This window comes from Emydura macquarii, unplaced genomic scaffold (assembly GCF_026122565.2).
Source record: "Emydura macquarii macquarii isolate MOO-44397 ecotype Brisbane River unplaced genomic scaffold, CSIRO-AGI_Emac_v2 contig_1045, whole genome shotgun sequence".
NCBI classification, from domain to species: Eukaryota; Metazoa; Chordata; order Testudines; family Chelidae; genus Emydura; species Emydura macquarii.
Window position 1 is genome coordinate 4,547,087 of NW_027131182.1, and position 19,955 is coordinate 4,567,041.

A 19,955-nucleotide genomic window follows, 5' to 3' on the forward strand; every position below is an offset into this window, starting at 1 on the left:
AAACCCACCTAGTTTAGTCCTTCAAAGGGCTAGTCTATACTGAAAACTTACATCGGTGTGGCTACATATCTAAGAAATGGGAAAAATCCATATTTCTAAGATATTTAGTTATGCCGACCTAACACCCAGTGCAGATGGTAGATCAACAGAAGAATTCTTCTGTCAATTTAGCTACTGCATCTCAGCCATGAAATTGACTAGGCTGCCCAGCTCTATGTGGGAAGGGGTGAAGATTCTCCCCAGGGGTGCAGATTCTCCCCTCCCGGTTCCTGCAGGGGGAAGCCGCCAGGGGCTTCTCCAATGGGAACCATCAGCCATGCCAATTTCACAGCTGAGCTGTGAAACTGACAAGGCTGTTCCAGCTCCCTGGGCTTTTCACTGGGCTCCCAGTCAGGAGCAGAGACCAGCTACTCAGCTCTGGGAGGGGTGAGTGTGTGTGTGGGGGGGTGTTCTTGTCAATTTCTCTGCTCTGCTCTGGTGAAATTGACAAGAATGACAGCCCCACAGCTGATATAAGGGACACAGTGTACATGGACACTGCATCGCCTTAACTAAGCCAACATAAGACCTACACCTCTCGTTGAGGTGGTTTTAGGATGTTGGCATAGCAGAGGAATTACATCGATGGGAAGAGCATTTTAGTCTGTATACTTCCACTGACTTTTTGTCAACAAGACTCTCTAGTGTTGACCAGCCCTAACAGTAAAACAGGGTGAAAACTGGTTTCTATATGTCTCTATGATGCTTGTGGTACTAATTATGTGACTTTTCAAGTATATCAGACACAAGCAGCTCAGAAATGTCTATTTAAAATAAAAACCTTGCAAGTGGGTACATGGAGAAAGATATTTCCTGCTATATTAGCTTCTAGAATGCTGCAATAAGTCAACTGGATATAGCTTTCTTTTTCGAGAAGATGAGCTGTCTGGAGAACCAGGAAAAATTAAAACACCCTTTCAAGATAATACTTGCTCTCCTGCCCAGAGAAATGTTTATGACAGAGTGTAAAACCTAGCCAGGGGGATCTGTTTATTGTTTATTTGCTAATAACAATCACAGATGGGCCACATGCCATTGTAGGCAGTCTCATCATACCATTCCCCTCCATAAAGTTATCAAGCTCAGTCTTGAAACAAATTAGGTTTTTTATCCCCACTACTCCCCTTGGAAGGCTGTTCCAGAACTTCACTCCTCTGATGGTTAGAAACCTGCATTTAATTTAAAGGCTAAGCTTATTGTTGTCCAGTTTATAGCCATTTGTTCTTGTGCCAGTGTTGGAAGCTATATTAGCTTCCAGAATGCTGCAATAAGTCAACTGGATATAGCTTTCTTTTCCGAGAAGTTGAGCTGTCTGGAGAACCAGGAAAAATTAAAACACCCTTTCAAGATAATACTTGCTCTCCTGCCCAGAGAAATTTTTATGATAGAGTGTAAAACCTAGCCAGAGGGGTTGTTTGTTTATTTTTTTTTTTAAATTGTGATCACCATGGTGAAAGTATGCAAACATAGTCTGGGCTAGTTTGTTGGTTCATTTCCAAAATAAGTTTTCAAAAGCTGGAAATTGGACTAAGCGGTTTTAGCTTTGTCAATGTAACAGCATCAGTTATAGAGTTTCTAAAGCAATCAGAACTTCAAATCTACAAATCTCTCCAGGACTTGAGTTAGCATATTAGGGATGCTGGAGAACAGCTAATACTTTGCATGTGAATTTTCTATTTTTCATAAAAATAAGATAATGATCAAATATTACACACTATATCACTATGAAGAACAGTGGTGGCTTCTCATCCGCTATGCTCCTATGGAAAAGAACTGCAAGCCAACACAAATTTCATCTTCAAATGAGGAGTCCTGCACTTCTCTACCATGCTTTTTAATTTTTCTTAATAAACCTTTACAGCTGTGTGGAGTATGCAGCAAAAACTCTTATGCATCAATATCCTATGCATCCCCTATTAAAAAAAAATCCCACTACTTTTCCATTCCATATTCCCAGGAAAGCTTCTAAAAAGTTGTCAGTGCGTGTGCCACTAGTCCAAAACAAGTGCTACTTTGTGAAAATATTTCTTATTAAAATGTAAAGTTCAGGTGTAGCTAGAAATCATGAAGCAGATTAATTCAACATACTTTACTAAAGGAGCACTTAGATACTGTATAGTACATCAGCCGAGAATTCTAAATATCTTGAGGCTCCACCTGTGTGAGCCACTAAACAAAACCACTAACAGCAGCAGCATATCTTTACCTGGTTTTTAAAGAAGAACTTAAAAACCTTTAAAAAGTTTTTGCCAAGAACTAACAACAATTATTTTAAAACATTATGGAATAAGTGTCCTAAAAAATTTAATAAAGACAAACAATCTTTCTAAACCTATTATGGACTTCCAATAGCAGGAATATAATCTGTATTATATTCAATAGGTTGATTTTAAAATTTCTATAGAAAAGATGTAATTACTCTTTATTAAATTCTACAGGTTTCAGAATAATTTCTCTAGAAAACTACTGGTTTCATTCCCAATAAATTAAATAGGATATTTCCATAATGGAAAAAGGAAATTCTTGTATTATAATCAGACCCTGTATATTAAGTTGCAACCAGCGTTCTATTATAACTCATGTTGTCATATCTTTTTGTTTTCCTTGCCTCCCAGTTTTTCACAGGAATAAATTTAATCTTAAGAACTGTATGATTATCATTGGGAGAAGCAGAATTATTTTTTTCTAATTGTTCAATGCAGATACTACAATATTGCCCAATACTTAAAAATGAGACTAAATAAATTATACACACACACTACAAGTAGTTAGCACGTCATTTTTTAAAACAGCAACACCAAGAACAACAAAAGGAAATGAGGGCAGGTAGGCCCAGGAGCCTGTGGGGATTCAGTTTTCTGGATAATGAAAGCAATTCTTGACCCTGCTGAACAGATTGAAGTTTCCTGATTAAATAAGTGAATTAGTTTAGAGCTCAGCCCTTCAATGCTTGAAGTTTCAGGACTATAAAACTTTAAGTGTCAAACCAGCTCAGCTACAAACAAGTTCACCTCTACACATAAAACTAAGCCATGAAGTATGGTCCAGGCTGCCCACATCTCCCAATGCCTTATAGCGTTCCTAAGGTCAAGAGGATCCTTCCGGCTACCTGACTTGCCCTTCTCCCCCCCTTCCCATTGCTATTTCTTCTTGTGATGATTCCAGAGCTATGCAGATGAGGGAAGGTCTTGGAAACTTTGCAAGAAAGCAAGCTATAGAAACTCCATTTTCCATAACTGAATTACAGAGTGCCTTTCGCTCTTTGAATCCCCTCGCCACAGTGTCTTTTAAGTTTCATGGGTTGAGACAGTTCAGCTCAGGAACTTCACAGGAGAAAGATGTCTCTACTACTCCCCTCCTAAGGACCTTTAGAAGAAGAATACCCTTTCTGTACATTTCTTAAGTCTACAGGACAGTAACTATATTACAGCACATCTTGGTAAGAGCAACAATTAAGAAGCGAGAATAACACAATGCCTCATTTGCTTCAATTCATACTCAAAGATTAAGAAAAGGTACAAACCTTGTGTGTTCTTGAAGGACATAATAGCTTGTCTGTATGGGTTTGGTGTATCTGGAGCATCAGTCAAATTAGCTAGCACAAGCAGAAGCAGAAGGCTCTGATTAGCTAGAGGTGGTGACTGTTCCTGCTGTGGTGTTGGTTTACTTCCTACTCCACCCAATGTGAATACTGTCCACAGGCCAGCTAAAGGGAAGAATTAAAAAAGAGAGTCCTCTTAGAGAATGTTATTAAATATTTATAGTGTGTTTTAAGGGCATACCTTTCTTTACAATGAATAAGATGTTTCTTATGGTCTACCTCAAAGTACAGATACAATACAAAGAAATATAATTCATCCCAAAACAATGAAGGGACAACATTGGTCGTGAAATTGATGCTGGAAAAATTCATAAAAGCACATTTTGAAGTAGTAGAGGGTAGAGCATTTGGCAGATGAGAACAGGGAGGCTGCTGGATGTGTAAGAGTTAACAGAGTGTCAGAGGAGATGAAAGGCACAATCAGGAGAAAGAGGCAGGGCCATAACGGTGCAAGGCTTTGAAGGTGAAGAGATTAAACCTAGTGTGATAGAAGACGCAAAACCTGTGAAGAGATTCAAGAAGGGGATGCTGACACAGTTGGTGCACTGAGAAAAGAAGAGAAATTTGTACAATATTTTTGTAATCAGAAAATCTCCTTTAAAAACACATATTGATTCTGACATGCTGCATTTCTTAATGTGCGTTTTTTTAAAACCCAGAACACTTTAATAGATTCCAAGACCAGAAGGACCACTGTGATCATCTAGTCTGACCTCCTGTATAACACAGGCCATAGAACTTCCCCAAAATAATTCCTAGACCATATCTTTTAAAAAAAATCCAATCTTGATTTTAAAATGTTTCGTGATAGAGAATCAACCATCGCCCTTGGTAAGTTGGTACAATGTTTAATTACTCTCACCATTAAAAATGTCCACTATATTTCCGGTCTGAATTTGTCTAACTTCAACTTCCAGCCATTTGATGGTGTTATATCCTTCCCTGAGAGATTGAAAGGCCGAATTTTAAATATCTGTACCCCATGTAGGTACTTATAGACTGTAATCAAGTCACCCCTTAAGCTTCTCTCTGTAAAGCTAAATAGATTGAGCTCTCTGAGTTTATCACTATGAAGCATACTTTTTAATCCTTTAACCATTCTTGTGGCTCTTCTCTGAAACCTCTCCAATATATCAACACCCTTCCTGAATTGGAGACATCAGAACTGAACACAGTATTCCAGAAGCGGGCACTCCAATGCCAAATACAGAGAAGTAAAATAACTTCTCTACTCCTACTCAAGCTTCCCATTTTTCCATCCAAGGATTGCCTTAGCTCTTTTAGCAACAGCAGCTCACTGGGAGCTCACATGTAGCTGATTATCTACCACAATACCCAAATCTTTTTCAGAGTCACTGCTTCCCAGGATAGAATCCCCCATTCTTTGTTCTCAGATGCATACCATTTACATTTAGCCATATTAAAATGCATATTGTTCGCCTGTACCCAGAACACCAAGTGATGCAGATCACTCTGTGTCAGTGACCTGTCCTCTTCATTATTTACCATTCCCCCAATTTTTATGTCATCTACAAACTTTATCACCGATGATTTTAATGTTTTCTTCAAGATTTTTAATAAAAAATGTTAAATAGCATAGGGCCAAGAACTGAGCCCTGTTCGATGATTCTCTGTTTACAATAGCACTTTGAGACCTATCCGATAAGCCAGTTTTTTATCCATTTAATATGTGCCAGGATAACTTTACATCATTCCAATTTTTTAATCAAAATGCCATGTGGTACCAACTCAAATGCCTTACAGAAGTCTAAATATATTATATCAATGCTATCACCTTTATCAATCAAACTTGTAATGTCATCAAAAAAAGATATCAAGTTAGTTTGACAGATCTATTTTCCATAAACCAATGTTGACTGGCATTAATTATATTATCCTCCTTTAATTCTTTATTAATTGAGTCCCATATCAGCCATTCCATTAACTTGCCTGAGATCAATGTCAGACTGACCGGCCTATAATTACCCGGGTCATCCTGTTCACCCTTTTTAAATATTGGCACAACATTAGCTTTCTTCCAGTCTTCTCCCCCAGTGTTCCAAGACTCATTGAAAACCCAACATTAATAGTGCAGCAAGTTTCTCAGCCAGCTCTTCTAAAACTCTCAGATACAAGTTATCCAGATCTACTGATCTTAAAATGTCTAACCGTAGTAGTTACTGTTTGACATCCTCTTGAGATACTAGTGAAATGAAAAAAGCGTTATCATATGTATGGCTACATCATGTTTTCCCACAAATACAGAACAGAAACATTTATTGAACACTTCTGCATTATTCATGACAATTTTGCCATTTCCATCTAGTAATGGAACAATAACATTGTTAAGATTGTTTTTGTTCCTAATAAACTCTTAAAACTCCATCTTATTATCTTTAAGTCTGCTTCCCCAAGTAGCTTTCTACAATTCTTAGCTTCTGATTTATATTTATTACTTTTCCCTTTCTTCCATTTAACCAAAAATAAATAAATAAATAAATAAAAATGTATAGCTTCCTTCACTTCTTCTCTAAACCAGGTTGATTTTTAACCAATACAGCCAGCCCTCTTCCTCAATTGCAGGATTGTGGCTTTTTCGGCACCTAGTAAGATATTCTTAAACAATTCACATGCTTTAGGAGAAGCACAGTTAGCTCACGACCAGGGAACATAAAAATTGCTAGTACTTGTTAAACTTTAATACCCAGATTTATAGTTATATAAAAGACAGCATCACTGTACACTTCTTTGATGATGGATGTCATGTCTTTCAAATTCCAAACAATGTTCTTAATGGAGGAAAAGGCAAAACTAATAATAGTTAACCTCAGTTCTGTTTTAATCAGATCCAGCCTTTGAATTTCAGGTTCCTAGAGAACTTGATAAAGAAACTTGAAAAAGTCTAATACTTCGGTGGGGGGCACTTATGCTACCTTTAGGCTTTTGTAATAGGTTGTATAGAACACATGCAGTTATGGAAAGATAAATTTAGCCTGCAAAACTAGCATACAGTAAATGACCTTTGACCAATTGGCTTCTGTTAAACTTAAAGTACACAACATTTACTAGTAATTCTGCTAGGTACCAGTCACCTTTACTGATTGGTGCCTCTTACTAAAGTGGTAGCCTCTCCCTCCCTCCCCCAAATAATGAAGTCCAAAAGAGGAAGTTACTCACCATGTGCAATAATGATGCATCTTCCAGATGTGTCCCCCTATGGGTGCCCCGCTATAGCTGTGTCTGCACCCCTGCAATGCTGATCGGACAACTTTAGTAGCAGTCCATCCCGGCTGCACATGTGATGCTCCCTGCCTGCCATGAAGCTAGCCAGCATACATGGGCATTCCCTCCTCAGTTCCTTCTCTACCGCAGAATCAGCTACTAGAACTCCAAAGTAGAAGGGAGGAAAGCAGGCCATGGAGCACCCACAAGGACACACATCTCAAAGAACCATCGTTACTGTACAAGATGAGTAACTTCCTCCTATTCTTCAAGTAGTGCCCTTAAGGGTGCTCCACTGTAGGTACTCCCGAACAGTACCCACCACTGGAGACCAGGACTTCGGAGTCTAATCTGATACAGATGATAGTATTGCGGCACTGAATTTGGCATCCGCAGCTGAATCCCCCAGAATGGCATAGTGTTCTGCAAAGGTATGCGCAGATGCCCGGGTAGTTGCTCTGCAGATTTTTGATATAGGGATACCCTTGGAGAAGGCGACAGATAAGGAGACCAACCTCATAGAATGCTTGCATGTTGAAGATGGGTGAGCTACCTTATGCAATTGGTAACAGAATTTATTACAGCTGGAGACTCAGTCTCCGAACTGAGATCACTGTGCCTTTTGACCTATCTGCAACAGAGAGGAAAAGTCTCAGGGATTTCCTGAAAGCCCTTGTTCTGTTGAAGTAGAAGGCCCAGGCTTTTCTCACATTGAGCGTATGGATGATGGCTTTCCTATTATCCTCATGAGGTTTGGGGATAAAAGAGTGGAAGAAGAATACTCTTCCTCAGAATAAGAGGTCTCTACGTGCTGGAACCATGAAGGAGCCATGCTTTGAGTCGCCGAATCCACAAATTGGGATGGAGAGGACATCTCTCATTCTGCAACAGGAGATAGGGAGTGATCGGGAGAGTCATCAGAAGACATAATGCCAGCTGTGACGGTAAGGGTACCACGTGTGTCTGGACCAGGTGAGAGCAATCAGTGTGATATTTACTTTCTCTCCTTACCTTCAAGATGACCTTCAGTAATAGAGGGAATGGGGAAAAGGTGTAAAGGCAGCTCTGGTCCCAAGGAAGGAGGAAAGCATCTCCCATGGAGTGTCATCCGATTCCTGTCCTGAAGCAGTACTGTGGACATTTCTTGTTCTGGTAAATAGCGAACAGGTCTATTACTGGTGTCCCCCATTGTTGAAATATGACGTAGTATTACTGACTTTCTCCCATTCATGATCGTGTGGGAATGTGTGTCTGAGACTGGCAGCTGTTGTGTTGTGTATTCCTGGTAGGTAGGTCGATAATATAAGGACACTGGGGGAGATGCACTAGTTGCATCGTTTTAGTGCCTCTATGCACAGACAATGAGACCTGGCACCTCCCTGTTGGTTTATGCAATACATGCACGCCATGTTGTCTGTCATAACCCTTGTGTGTGCGTCTTTGATCAACAGGAGGAAGTGAGCACATGCGTTTCTGACTGCTCTGAGCTCAAGCAGGTTGATGTGAAGGCATGTCTCTGTTGGGGAGCATTTGCCCTGTGTTATGCAACTATTGAGGTGCATACCCCATCCTATGAGGGATGCATCGGTGGTCAGGAGTAGAGATGGGGAAGACTGAGAAAACAAGATTCCTGTATGGACGTTTGCAAACAGTATTCCCGTACAGACATTTGCCAGGTTCTTCCACCAATCCAAAGATCACTTGACTCTGGTGGGGATCGACAGAAGTTTGTTTATATTGTTTCTGTTTAGCATGTAAATCAAACTGAACCATGATTGGAGTCATCTCATGCATAATCTGCATGAGCAATAACCGATGCGCCCATGACCATGTGTCCCAGAAGCTATAGGCAATGTCTGCCCAAAATTTGTGGGCTGGATTGTATTGATCAATGAGGAGAGACTGAGAAATGTGTGATGTGGCAGCAGCTCTTTTGCCAGAGTGGCAAAATTCTAACCTCTGTTTCAGTGGTAAGGCCAATTTTTGTTCACTGATCTGTAGGCCCAGATTCACAAGTCCCTTGTGGCCTGAGTGACTCGTTGGGCCTCTGCGAAGGACTGTGCCCGGAGAAGACAATCATCCAGGTAAGGATAAACCATGATGCCTTGAGAGCGTAAGTGAGCCACCACTACTGAAAGGACCATGGAGAATACCCTGGGGCCAATGAGAGAATGAAAGGAAGTACTCTGCTGATATTGGTCCTGGTCCAGCATGAATCAATGTAGTAGAAAGAAAGAGCCTGAAACATAAGGCCTAACATAATATGTCCGATATGAGGCCTAGCATAACAGGTCAGATATGAGGCCTGAGCTAAAATAATGGTCAAGTCTTTTATAAAGCAAAGTTAGCAGAAATCATGTTGTGAAAGCTGATAGGCTCACAGTAACTGGCAAGAACAGAGCTGGTATAACAAACACATATTCCAAAGAAGTAGTAGACACAAATACATTCCAGAAAGGTACCAGGACATCCTAATACCCCAGAGAGAATGAGAGCTCACTGACCTCCTCAAATGACACTAAAATGGATAGAAATGTCTTGTTAATATGATGAATAGAGATGTTCTGACTGAACCATCCAGTACAAGGTAATGGGTGGTATCTTATGTCAAAGGGTGGTACCCTGCCACATCAGGAGGTGGCAATTACACGTCAGAGGGGCAATACGAAACTTGTTTGTATCAATGTATAAAAGAGGGTCTTAGAAGAAACATCTTTGTCTGGCCGAGGGGGGAACGGAAAGTCCCACCGTTTACTGAGCCAGTACCATCGTCAGGGGCACACAATATTAAGTGTACTTGTAGCATATGTAAGGTGCTTTCTGCTGTGCTTGTATGGCTATAAACCTGGCTGGGTGCCTTCATTGCTAAGCCCATCTGTGGTTGTGTTGAATAATTCGATCATGGAGTGGTGTCTTGGTTACCTGTGCTGAACTGGAACAGCATACACACAGGGAGCACACAAGTGCAGCCAACAAGTGACAAAAGGTAATCCCTGTGTCTCGGTATGATGGAAATGTAGACGTATGCATCTTGAAGATCAAGGGCCGAGAACTGATCTCCTTCCTCTAATGCTGGAATGATTGTTGATAGGGTGACCATCTTGAATTTCTGCACTTTGAGTGCTCCAAGGTCCAGAGGTTGGGTTTCCAACCTCCCTTTTTCTTGGTAGGGGGAAGTAGCAAGAATAGAAGCCGTTGCATATGCAATGTATGGGCACAGGATCTATAGCTCCTAAGCTGAGGAGATGGTTTACCTCTTAATGTTGTAGACTCTTGTGAGGAGAGTCCCTGAAGAGGGACGGAGAAGGGTGTTTGGGAGGGGAAAGAGAGAAGAAATGGATAGCATATCCATTCTGGATAATCTCCAGTACCCACTTGTCGGAGGTTATCCGTTACCAGGTGCTGAGGAACAGAGTAAGGCGATCTCCGAAAGGACGGGTGAGGTCTTCCAGTATGAGGTTGCAAGGAGGGTGTTCTATCGGCATCTCGACCACATAATCAAAACTGATGCTTCAAGGTGGAGGGTTGAGATGCAATCAATTGGGGTCCTGATTGCTTTCACCTAGGGAACCTTGGTTTCTTCCTCTGCAGCTCGTAAGCTCTTTGTGAAGACTACTGAGATGTGTAGTGTGATGACTAGGTCTTAAACGGTGGCTGAGGGCTGTATTTTCTCTTGTAGGCTGACATGTATATCCCTATGGATCAAAGAGTCGCCCACGAATCCTTCAATGTGTCTGTCTTCTCAGCGGATAACTGTAAGAAGACCAGTGGAAATCCAAGTCTTCTCGCTCATTTTCCGACTCCAACGATAAAAAATGCAGTGCACAGCAGGGAGATGTCAGCGAGTCCAATGCTCTGGGAGAACTTGGTGCTGGGGCCCTAGTACTGAATAAGGGTGAGTCCGGTGTGCCAGACACTGAGAGATCAGTCACACAGCAGAAGTCTGGCGGTGCAGATAGTATCGGTACCAGTAGTGAATGTTAGTACCGAGAGGCTTGCACCGATGGAGTCAGAGATGTGGACCAGGTCATATAGTCTGTTGGTGCCACGTGCACCAGGGTCGGTGCTGATGTCCGTGCCAACGTAGTCATCTTTGGATTGGATCTTTTGTGTCTTTCACATCCCTGCAGTACTGGTATTTCCTTGCCATCAGGCCTTTGTGCAGAACAATTTGTTATGTCGGCTTGGCACTGTGTGCGCCCTGGGTACCAGCAATAGGAGGCTTTGGTGACGTCAGTACCGATGATACCAATGGAGTCAGAGATAGTTTCCGACTTGATCAGGGCTCACTGCGGGGATTTAAGTTAGTGGGCTTGTCTCTTTTGAATCATCTGCCTTCGAAGTAGAAGGTTGTAGTGAGAGTTCTTGTCAGGATGAAGGGGGGCTGAAGGGCCAATTCCATGAGCAGGAGTTTGAGCCTTAACTCTCTGTCTTTCCTGGACCTGGCTTTTAGTTGCTGGCACCAACCACACCTTTGTGGATTGTGCTTTTCTCCCAGGTTGTGAATGCACTGCAAGTACCCATCAATCACTGGGATAGATTCCTTACAGCTGAAGCACTTTTGGAAGTCTGGAGAGCCAAGCATATCCTTGTCCAGGGGGGTCCCACACCAGGGTTGTCAGGAAGCAAACCCCTTCTTCTTTCTTTTCGCACAACCAACAAAAAACAAACTAGGTAACAAAGGAAAAAGGCTTCAAGGGAAGCGAATATTAACTAAACTAAACTAAAGAGAGTTAACAATCCGTGAACAGACAGCTGTGAGCGCCATCTGTAGCTGGGGCAGCTGAGAAGGAACTGAGGGAATGCTTGCTCACACTGGCTGGCCTCATGGCAGGCAGGGAGCAACGCATGCATGGGCAGACGGACTGCTACCAAAGTTGTCCGGTTAGTACTGCGGGGCCACAGACACACCTACCGTGGAGCACCTATCGGGGCACTACTTGAAGAAGAAATTACATTAATTCAATGCTATGGTTGCACAATTAACCACCCAAAAGAAAGGAAAAACAAAGGACCTTAACTCTAACCCCTTGCATTAAGCCATTATGGAACTGTCTTTAATAATACAATCATATGTTGTTATAAATATAGATGTATTTAAGGTAGTAGAAATGATCTTATATGAAATAGTATGTCATCATGTAGCTGAAGACTTTTTATGGAAGAGTTAAAATTGTGTGTTCAGCTTAATTTCCTTATTTTCCAAAACTTTGGATGCTTAAATCTGCAACCACAGTTTAGCTGTTTTTGCATGTAATATTATAGTTTCAAGTTAAAAGTTAAATGTGTTGTTAATAATTTAAAACAACATACTTGAAATGCCCACTTCTTATTACAGTACTGGTGATTAACAAAGCTGATCAGCTACATTCCTGTTTAGCACTCAGTTTACCTCCCAGTACACATCCCTGTTTCCACCCATTATATGACTGAAACTGACCATTCCTTCGTAAGGATTAAAACGCTGCTTGATCAGCAAAATCTTGAAACTGGTAGTTCAGGACTATGAAAGGAACAATCCCACCATTAGGAATTCTTACTCATCAGCTGAAAGCTAAAATTTTAATTTATAATAAACTACAATGCTACTTCTTCAATTTAAAAAAATAATTTAAGGCAATTTAGTCTTCTTTGAGACTCTAGACGCATTGGACATGACAGCCTGTACTAAGTCTTTTGAATTTAAAACAGAAACATACTCACCAATAGAATCATAGAACCATAAGGCTAGAAGGGGTGGCAAGAATCATCTAGTTTAACTGCCTGTCAAGGTATAGGATTTGATGTGCCTAAACCATCCAAGAACGATGGCTGGTCTCTTTTTGAAAACCTCCAGTGAAGGAGATTCCATGTCTCCATAGGCAATTTGTTCCATTGTCTTAGTGTTCTTATAGTGAGGAAGTTTTTCCTCAGATTTAAACTAAATCTGCTATGCTGTAGTTTGAACTGATTGCCTCTGGTCCTGCCTTCTATGGCAAGAGAGAACAACTTTTCTCCATCTTTTTAATGGCAGCCTTTCAAGTATTTGAAGACCACTATCATGTCCTCCCTTAATCTCCTCTTTTCCAAATTAAACATACCCCGTTCCTTCAGCCTTTGCTCATATGGCTTGCATTTCATCCCTTTGACTGTCTTTCTTGCTCGCCTCCGGATCTTTTCTGGTTTCTCTACATCCTTTCTTTAGAGTGATGACCAAAACTGGACACATTACTCCAGCTGAGGCCTAATGAGTGCTGAATAAAAACAAGGTTACTTACCAGTAACTGTTGTTCTTCGAGATGTGTTGCTCATATCCATTCCATCATAGGTGAGTGCGCGCCCCGTGCACGAGCCTCCGGAAGCTTTTCTGCCCCTAGCAACCCCCTGCGGGTCGGCTCCTGCGCCCCCTGGAGTGCCGCGCTCATGTCGCGGTATATAGGGAGCCTGCCGACCCCGTGGCCACCAGTCCCTTCTTTCTGCCGACTCCGACAGCGGGGACGGAGGGTGGGTTTGGAATGGATATGAGCAACACATCTCGAAGAACAACAGTTACTGACCTTGTTTTCTCTCTTCGAGTGTTTGCTCATATGCATTCCATCATAGGTGATTATGTAGCCATACCATGGAGGCGGGTAGGAGTCACTGTTGAGTAGCCCGTCTTAGGACGGCTCTGCCTACGGCCGCGTCTTCTCTTGCCTGTTGTACAATGGCGTAATGGGAAGAGAAGGTATGGACAGATGACCAGGTTGCTGCCCTGCAAATGTCCGTCAGGGGCACCCGTTCCAGGAAGGCCGCTGACGAGGCCTGGGCTCTGGTCGAGTGTGCCGTCACTGTACTGGGAAGCGGCACCTTCGCCTGCTCGTAACAGGTGCGGATACATGCGGTAATCCATGTAGAGATGCGTTGAGAAGATACAGGTAAGCCCTTCATTCTCTCAGCAACCGCGACGAACAGTTGGGTTGTCTTTCTGAAAGGCCTTGTCCGATCAATGTAAAAGGCCAGGGCTCTTCTGACATCTAAGGAGTGCCATCTCTGTTCTGCCTCCGATCCGTGCGGTTTGGGAAAGAACACGGGGAGGAAAATGTCTTGGTTACAGTGGAACTGGGACACCACCTTGGGTAAGAAGGCTGGGTGGGGTCTCAGTCGCACTTTGTCTTTGTAGAAGACAGTATAAGGGGGCTCCGAGGTCAGGGCTCTCAACTCGGAGACCCGTCTGGCCGAAGTAATGGCTACTAGGAAGGCCATCTTCCAGGACAGGACTAGCAAAGGACATGAAGCCATGGGTTCAAATGGGTGTCCTGTTAGCATGGAGAGAACCAAGTTCAAGTCCCAGAGAGGTGCCGGGTCGCGAACCTGCGGGTATAATCTCTCTATCCCCTTCAGAAACCTACAGGACATAGGATGAGAGAAGATAGATCTCCCTTCCATCGGCCGGTGGAAGGCCGAGATGGCCGCCAGGTGTACCCTCAGGGAAGCCAGTGCAAGGCCCTGCATCTTTAGGTGAAGGAGGTATTCTAGGATTGCCTGTATGGGCGATGAACTAGGTAAGATCCTCCGGGACTCTGCCCAAACGGTAAAGCGCTTCCACTTAGCCTTATACAGCACCTGAGTGGAAGGTTTCCTGCTCCCTAAGAGGACCTGCTGAACTTGTGCCGAGCAGGCTCTCTCCCCTTCAGTTAACCACAGAGCCTCCATGCCGTCAAGTGGAGGGAATCCAGGTCCGGGTGAAGAAGGCGGCCCCGGTCCTGGGAGAGGAGGTCGTAGCGGCTCGGAAGCGGTATTGGTTCGGCAATGGACATGTCCAGCAGCATAGTGAACCAGTGCTGCCGGGGCCAGGCTGGTGCAATGAGAATAACGTTCGCTTTGTCCCTCTTGATTTTCAGGAGCACTCTGGGGAGTAATGGGATGGGGGGAAACGCGTACATCAGGGGCCCCGTCCAGTGGATTAGAAAGGCATCCGAGAGGGAGCCCTGCTCTCGTCCCCGGAGTGAGCAGAACCTCTGGCACTTCTTGTTCCACGCAGAGGCGAACAGGTCCAGATGGGGAGTGCCCCACTTGTGGAAGAGAAAAGACACCACATCCTTGTGGAGTGACCAGTCGTGGCGGGGTAAGAATGACCTGCTGAGGCGGTCCGCCTCGTCGTTCCTGACCCCGGGGAGGTGAGAGGCAGAGAGGTGAAAATCGTGCCTCACCGCCAGGTCCCATAACTGAATGGCTTCCTGGCACAGAGTGGAGGAGCGTGCCCCCCCTTGCCTGTTTATGTAAAACATGGCCGCTGTATTGTCCGTGCGGACATGTACTGCTCTGCCCGTTAGAAACCTGAGAAAGACCTTGCAGGCGAGACGAACTGCACGTAGCTCCCTGACATTGATGTGAAGCTGAAGTTCTTGTGGCGACCATAGACCTTGTGTGCTGAGGTCGCTGCTCATGTGGGCTCCCCAACCCACATCGGAAGCATCCGTTATCAGAGTCACCGATGGGGTTAAGTCTGTAAAGGGAACCCCCCGAAGAACCTCGCTCGGGTCTGTCCACCAGTTGAGGGATGTTAGGACCTGGGGTGGGATGGTGACCACCCTGGAAAGCGAATGTCTGGATGGGGTGTACACCGAGGTTAGCCAACCTTGAAGAGGCCTGAGTTTGAGGTGAGCTAGTCTCACCACATATGTGCATGCCGCCATGTGACCCAACAGCTGAAGGCAGCGCCTGGCTGTTGTTGTGGGAATTTTGAATAGTTCCTGAATGATGGCGGTCATGGTCTGGAATCTGGCCAGGGGAGGAAAGCCCTGGCTTGAACTGCATCCAGGGTGGCCCCTATGAAGTCTATCCGCTGTACTGGGGTAAGAGTGGACTTCTGCTCGTTGATGAGCAGGCCCAGCCTGGTACAGGTTGTGCAGGTCAGGGCTAGACTGTTCCGTACGTGAACCCTGGATCTTCCCCGTATTAACCAATCGTCGAGATAGGGGAAGATCTGGATGCCTCTGCGGCGGAGGTGGGCAGCTACCACCGCCATGCACTTCGTGAAGACCCTGGGTGCTGAGGAGAGGCCAAACGGTAGGGCCGAAAATTGGTAGTGGGCACCTGCTACCATAAAGCGAAGAAAACGTCTGTGCCCAGGGAGGATAGAAATATGGAAGTAAGCGTCCTGTAAATCGAGGGCAGCATACCAATCCCCTGGATCTAGAGCGGGAATGATGGAGGCTAGGGAGAGCATCCGGAACTTGAGGCGTCTGATAAATCTGTTCAGACGACGAAGGTCCAGAATAGGCCTGAGGCCTCCCTTTGCCTTGGGGATAAGGAAATAACGGGAATAGAACCCCCTGCCCCTCTCCGAAGGAGGAACTTCCTCTACCGCCCCAAGGCGGAGAAGAGAGTGAACCTCCTGGACGAGGAGTAGCTAGTGAGATGGGTCCCTGAAGAGGGACGGGGTAGGGGGAGAGTCCGGTGGGAATGCCGAGAGTTGGAGAGCATAGCCTCGTGTCACTACGCTGAGCACCCAGCGGTCCGAGGTTATTCCCTGCCACTCTCGGAGGAAGGGATGCAGTCTGTTCATAAAGGGGAGAGTGGAAGCCGGTGGGATGGCGATGGTAAAGGAGCTGCCCTCGAGCGTCCCATCAAAAGGACCGCTTGTTGTTCTTCTGCTGTTGGCCTTGCTGGGAACCCCCTGCAGGGCCTTGGCGGTCGCGACGGTTCGACTGCCTAAAGGGGGCACGGCCTCGCCTAGATGGTGTGGGTCGAGGAGGTAATCTAAAGGCAGGCTGTTGTCGCTGCTGCTGCCGTTGGGGCCGTGGTCTGCCCTGGCGCCTTGTGGCCTGTGGCACGTAGAGGCCTAAGGATTTAAGGGTGGCCCGAGAATCCTTGAGGGCGTGCAGTTTGCTGTCCGTCCTGTCTGAGAACAGGCCCACGCCATCAAAAGGCAGGTCCTGGATGGCCTGTTGCACCTCCAAGGACAGGCCAGAGGACTGTAGCCACGCCGACCGGCGCATCACTATGCCCGATGCCATGGCCCTTCCCGCCGCGTCTGAGGCGTCGCTCGAGGACTGCAGGGCCGCTCCCGCGACCGTCGCTCCCTCCTGTAGGATTGTGTTGAAATCCTCCGCCATGTCTGATGGTAAGGCGGGGAGGAACCGTTGGAGGGAGGCCCACAGGTTAAGATTGTACCTGCCTAGGAGCGCTTGATGATTTGCAATGCGAAGCTGTAGGGCCGCGGTAGAATAAATTTTCCTGCCGAATAAGTCCAGTTTTTTGTTTTCTTTATCTTTTGGTGTACTGGACTGGGCCCCCTGTCTGTCTCGCTGGTTGACAGCATCTACAACCAGCGACCCGGGGGGGGGGGGGGGTGGTTGTAGAGGTATTCGAACCCCTGGGCGGGAACGTAATATTTGCGTTCCGCAGTTTTGGAAGTGGCAGACACTGACGCTGGGGTCTCCCACAGGGGCTTGACCACCTTTAACACCCTGTCGTGGACAGGGAGGGCGACGCGGGAGGGGCCTGCTGAGCTAGAGGTCCCGAAAAGAGGATCCTCCGCCTCCAAAAGCTCTTTGAGGTCTAGCTGCAAGTTGTCAGCTAGCCTTCTGAGCAGTTCCTGATGGGTCTTATAATCAGGCAGTGGTGTTCTCTGGTCCCTGGAGGTGGTGTCCGGAGGAGAGGAGGAGGAGGACTGGTGCAGGGGACCCGTAGATGGACCCTCCATAGGATCGGACCCCTCGTCCGAGGAGTCCGGTCTGTCTTGACTAGGAGGTGGGGGCGGGGGCTGGACCGCCACTGAGGGGACCGACGCCGCACCCTGGGTCTGTTGTTGAGGCCATGGTCCCCAATAGGGCCATTGCCAGGGCCCTTGCATCCATGCCGGCACCGGTCCCGGTGCCGTGGACGTTGCCGGCCCGGAAGGTGCCGGGCTACGGGACTTCGGGCGCTTCCCCTTGTCCTTGCCCCGATCCGGCAGTGATCTGCTCCTGGAGGAGCGGGAGCGGCTACGGTGGTATCTGTGCCGCCGGCGAGGAGGGGAGCGGCTGAAAGTAGACGAGCGGCTCCGAGACCTTCTGGCTCTACGGTGGTCAGGCGACCTAGAGCGGTCTCTCTCTCGGCTGCGTCTTCTCCGGTGCTCCGGAGAGTCTCTCCGTGGCCTGGCGTGCGGTGCCGGGGACCGCCTCGGGCTAACTCTGGGGGCCCTCGCCGACGGTGACCGGTGGTAGGGTTCCGGGGCAGGGGGACCCCGACGGCTGCCAGCGGATGGGGAGCGGTGGCTGTCCTGGGAACGCGCTCGGGCCCGGGCCGGAGATCGTGCCCGGTGTCGAGGGCTAGAGCGGCGCCGAGAGCCCGAGCGGCGCCGAGAGCCCGAGCGGCGCCGTGCAGCTCGGTGCCGAGAGTCTGACCGGTGCCGAGAGCCTGACCAGTGCCGGTCATCGCCAGGAGAGGGCGTTCGGTGCCGGGAGCTGCGCACCGGGGAGCGAGAGCGGCGCCCGCTCAGATGTTCAGAGCGCTTCTGCTCCACCTGCGAGCCAGATCGGTGCCGAGAGCCCGGTGATCGGTGCCGAGAGGTGCACACCGAAGTGCAAGGGTGGTCAGTCTCTCTCGGTGCCGTCGAGGATCTGGTGGGCGATGGAGAGTGGCCGCTCTCGGAACCTCGGGACCGCTCCCTTTGCTGCGGTACCGAGGTGCTCAACGACCTAAGGTCGGAGCGAGGAGGGGGGGATCCCGCTTCCCCCGTCCTCGACCGTCTGGGGGAGACGATGGTTCCTGTCTCCGCTGCCCACCGGGGTAACCCAGCGCGGATCTACCCCGAGACGCCAACCCTGACTCCCTCGGCCGAGGGGGGGATGGAGGCGTCGGAATGGCCATGAGAGCCCGTGCCGCTACAAACGCCTCCGGCGTCGACGGTCCCTGCAGGAGAGGTCCCCCACCCCCCGGGGTCGGGGGAGGCTCCCTGCGTGGCGATGCCTGTGTCGGCTCTTGTTGTACCGCCTGCTGTCCCGGTAGCAGACACAGGCTCCAGTCGCTTCTTCTTCTTCGGCACCTTGTGCGCCGGTGCCGCTGCCGGTGCCGGAGGCGCGCTATGCGCCGATGAGACGCTCGGTGCCGATGGAGATCCCGAGGGCTCGGAGACCGGACGAAGCGCCGACTCCATCAGGATCGTCCGAAGGCGGGCATCTCGCTCCTTCTGCGTCCTGGGTTTGAAGGACTTACAGATGCGACACTTGTCCTTCCTGTGGAGCTCACCCAGGCAGCGAAGACAGCGGTCGTGCGGGTCGCTGATGGGGAAAGCCTTCGAGCATTCCACGCAGGCTTTAAACCCCGAAGTGCCCGGCATGGCGCCGGGAGCCCGTAAGGGCTAACTAAGTAACTTAAACTACTAAAACTACTACTTTTTTTTTTTTTTTTTTTTTTTTTTTACTATACAGGTTAAAACAATGAACTTTAACTATCTAACTATAACTATAAACTATAAACTAGAACAGGTTTAAGGAGATTGCTACTTGCGATAAAGCAAGGGGCAGCGTTCCAAAAGACCGTCACGGGCGGAAAGAAGGAACTGGTGGCCACGGGGTCAGCAGGCTCCCTATATACCGCGACATGAGCGCGGCACTCCAGGGGGCGCAGGAGCCGACCCGCAGGGGGTTGCTAGGGGCAGAAAAGCTTCCGGAGGCTCGTGCACGGGGCGCGCACTCACCTATGATGGAATGCATATGAGCAAACACTCGAAGAGAGAAGCAGTACTATCACCTCCTGTGACTTGCATTTTATTATTCTGTTAATGCAACCTTCAATTGCATTTGCTTTTTTTGCAACAGCATCACCTTAATGACTCCTGTTCAGGTTGTGATGCACCACAACTCCCAGATTCTTCTTAGCAGTATTGCTGCCAAGCCAGTTATCCCCCATTCTGTATATGTGCATTTGGTTTTTCTTTCCTAAACGTAGCACCTTACATTTGTCTTTGTTGAATTTCATTTTGTTGTCTATAGCCCAGTTCTCCAATTTATCAAGATCCCTTTGAATTTTAGCTCTATCCTCTAAAGTGTTTGCAACCCTCCCTAGCTTTGTGTCATCTGTAAATTTGATCAGTATGCTCTCTATAGCTACACATCCAGCTCATTAATAAAGATATTAAATGACA

The 19,955-nt window shown here is 46.9% G+C and overlaps 1 protein-coding gene across 3 annotated transcripts in view; it reads right to left on the reverse strand.

The window, feature by feature from the left end:
• The window catches only part of DYM (dymeclin), a 382,124-nt gene that overhangs the window by 202,270 nt on the left and 159,899 nt on the right, over positions 1–19,955 (reverse strand). For all 3 annotated transcript variants that reach the window (XM_067545393.1, XM_067545392.1, XM_067545394.1), the window contains exon 10: positions 3,563–3,745. In XM_067545393.1, the coding sequence (XP_067401494.1) occupies positions 3,563–3,745 (183 nt within the window). The remainder of the gene's footprint in view (positions 1–3,562; positions 3,746–19,955) is intronic.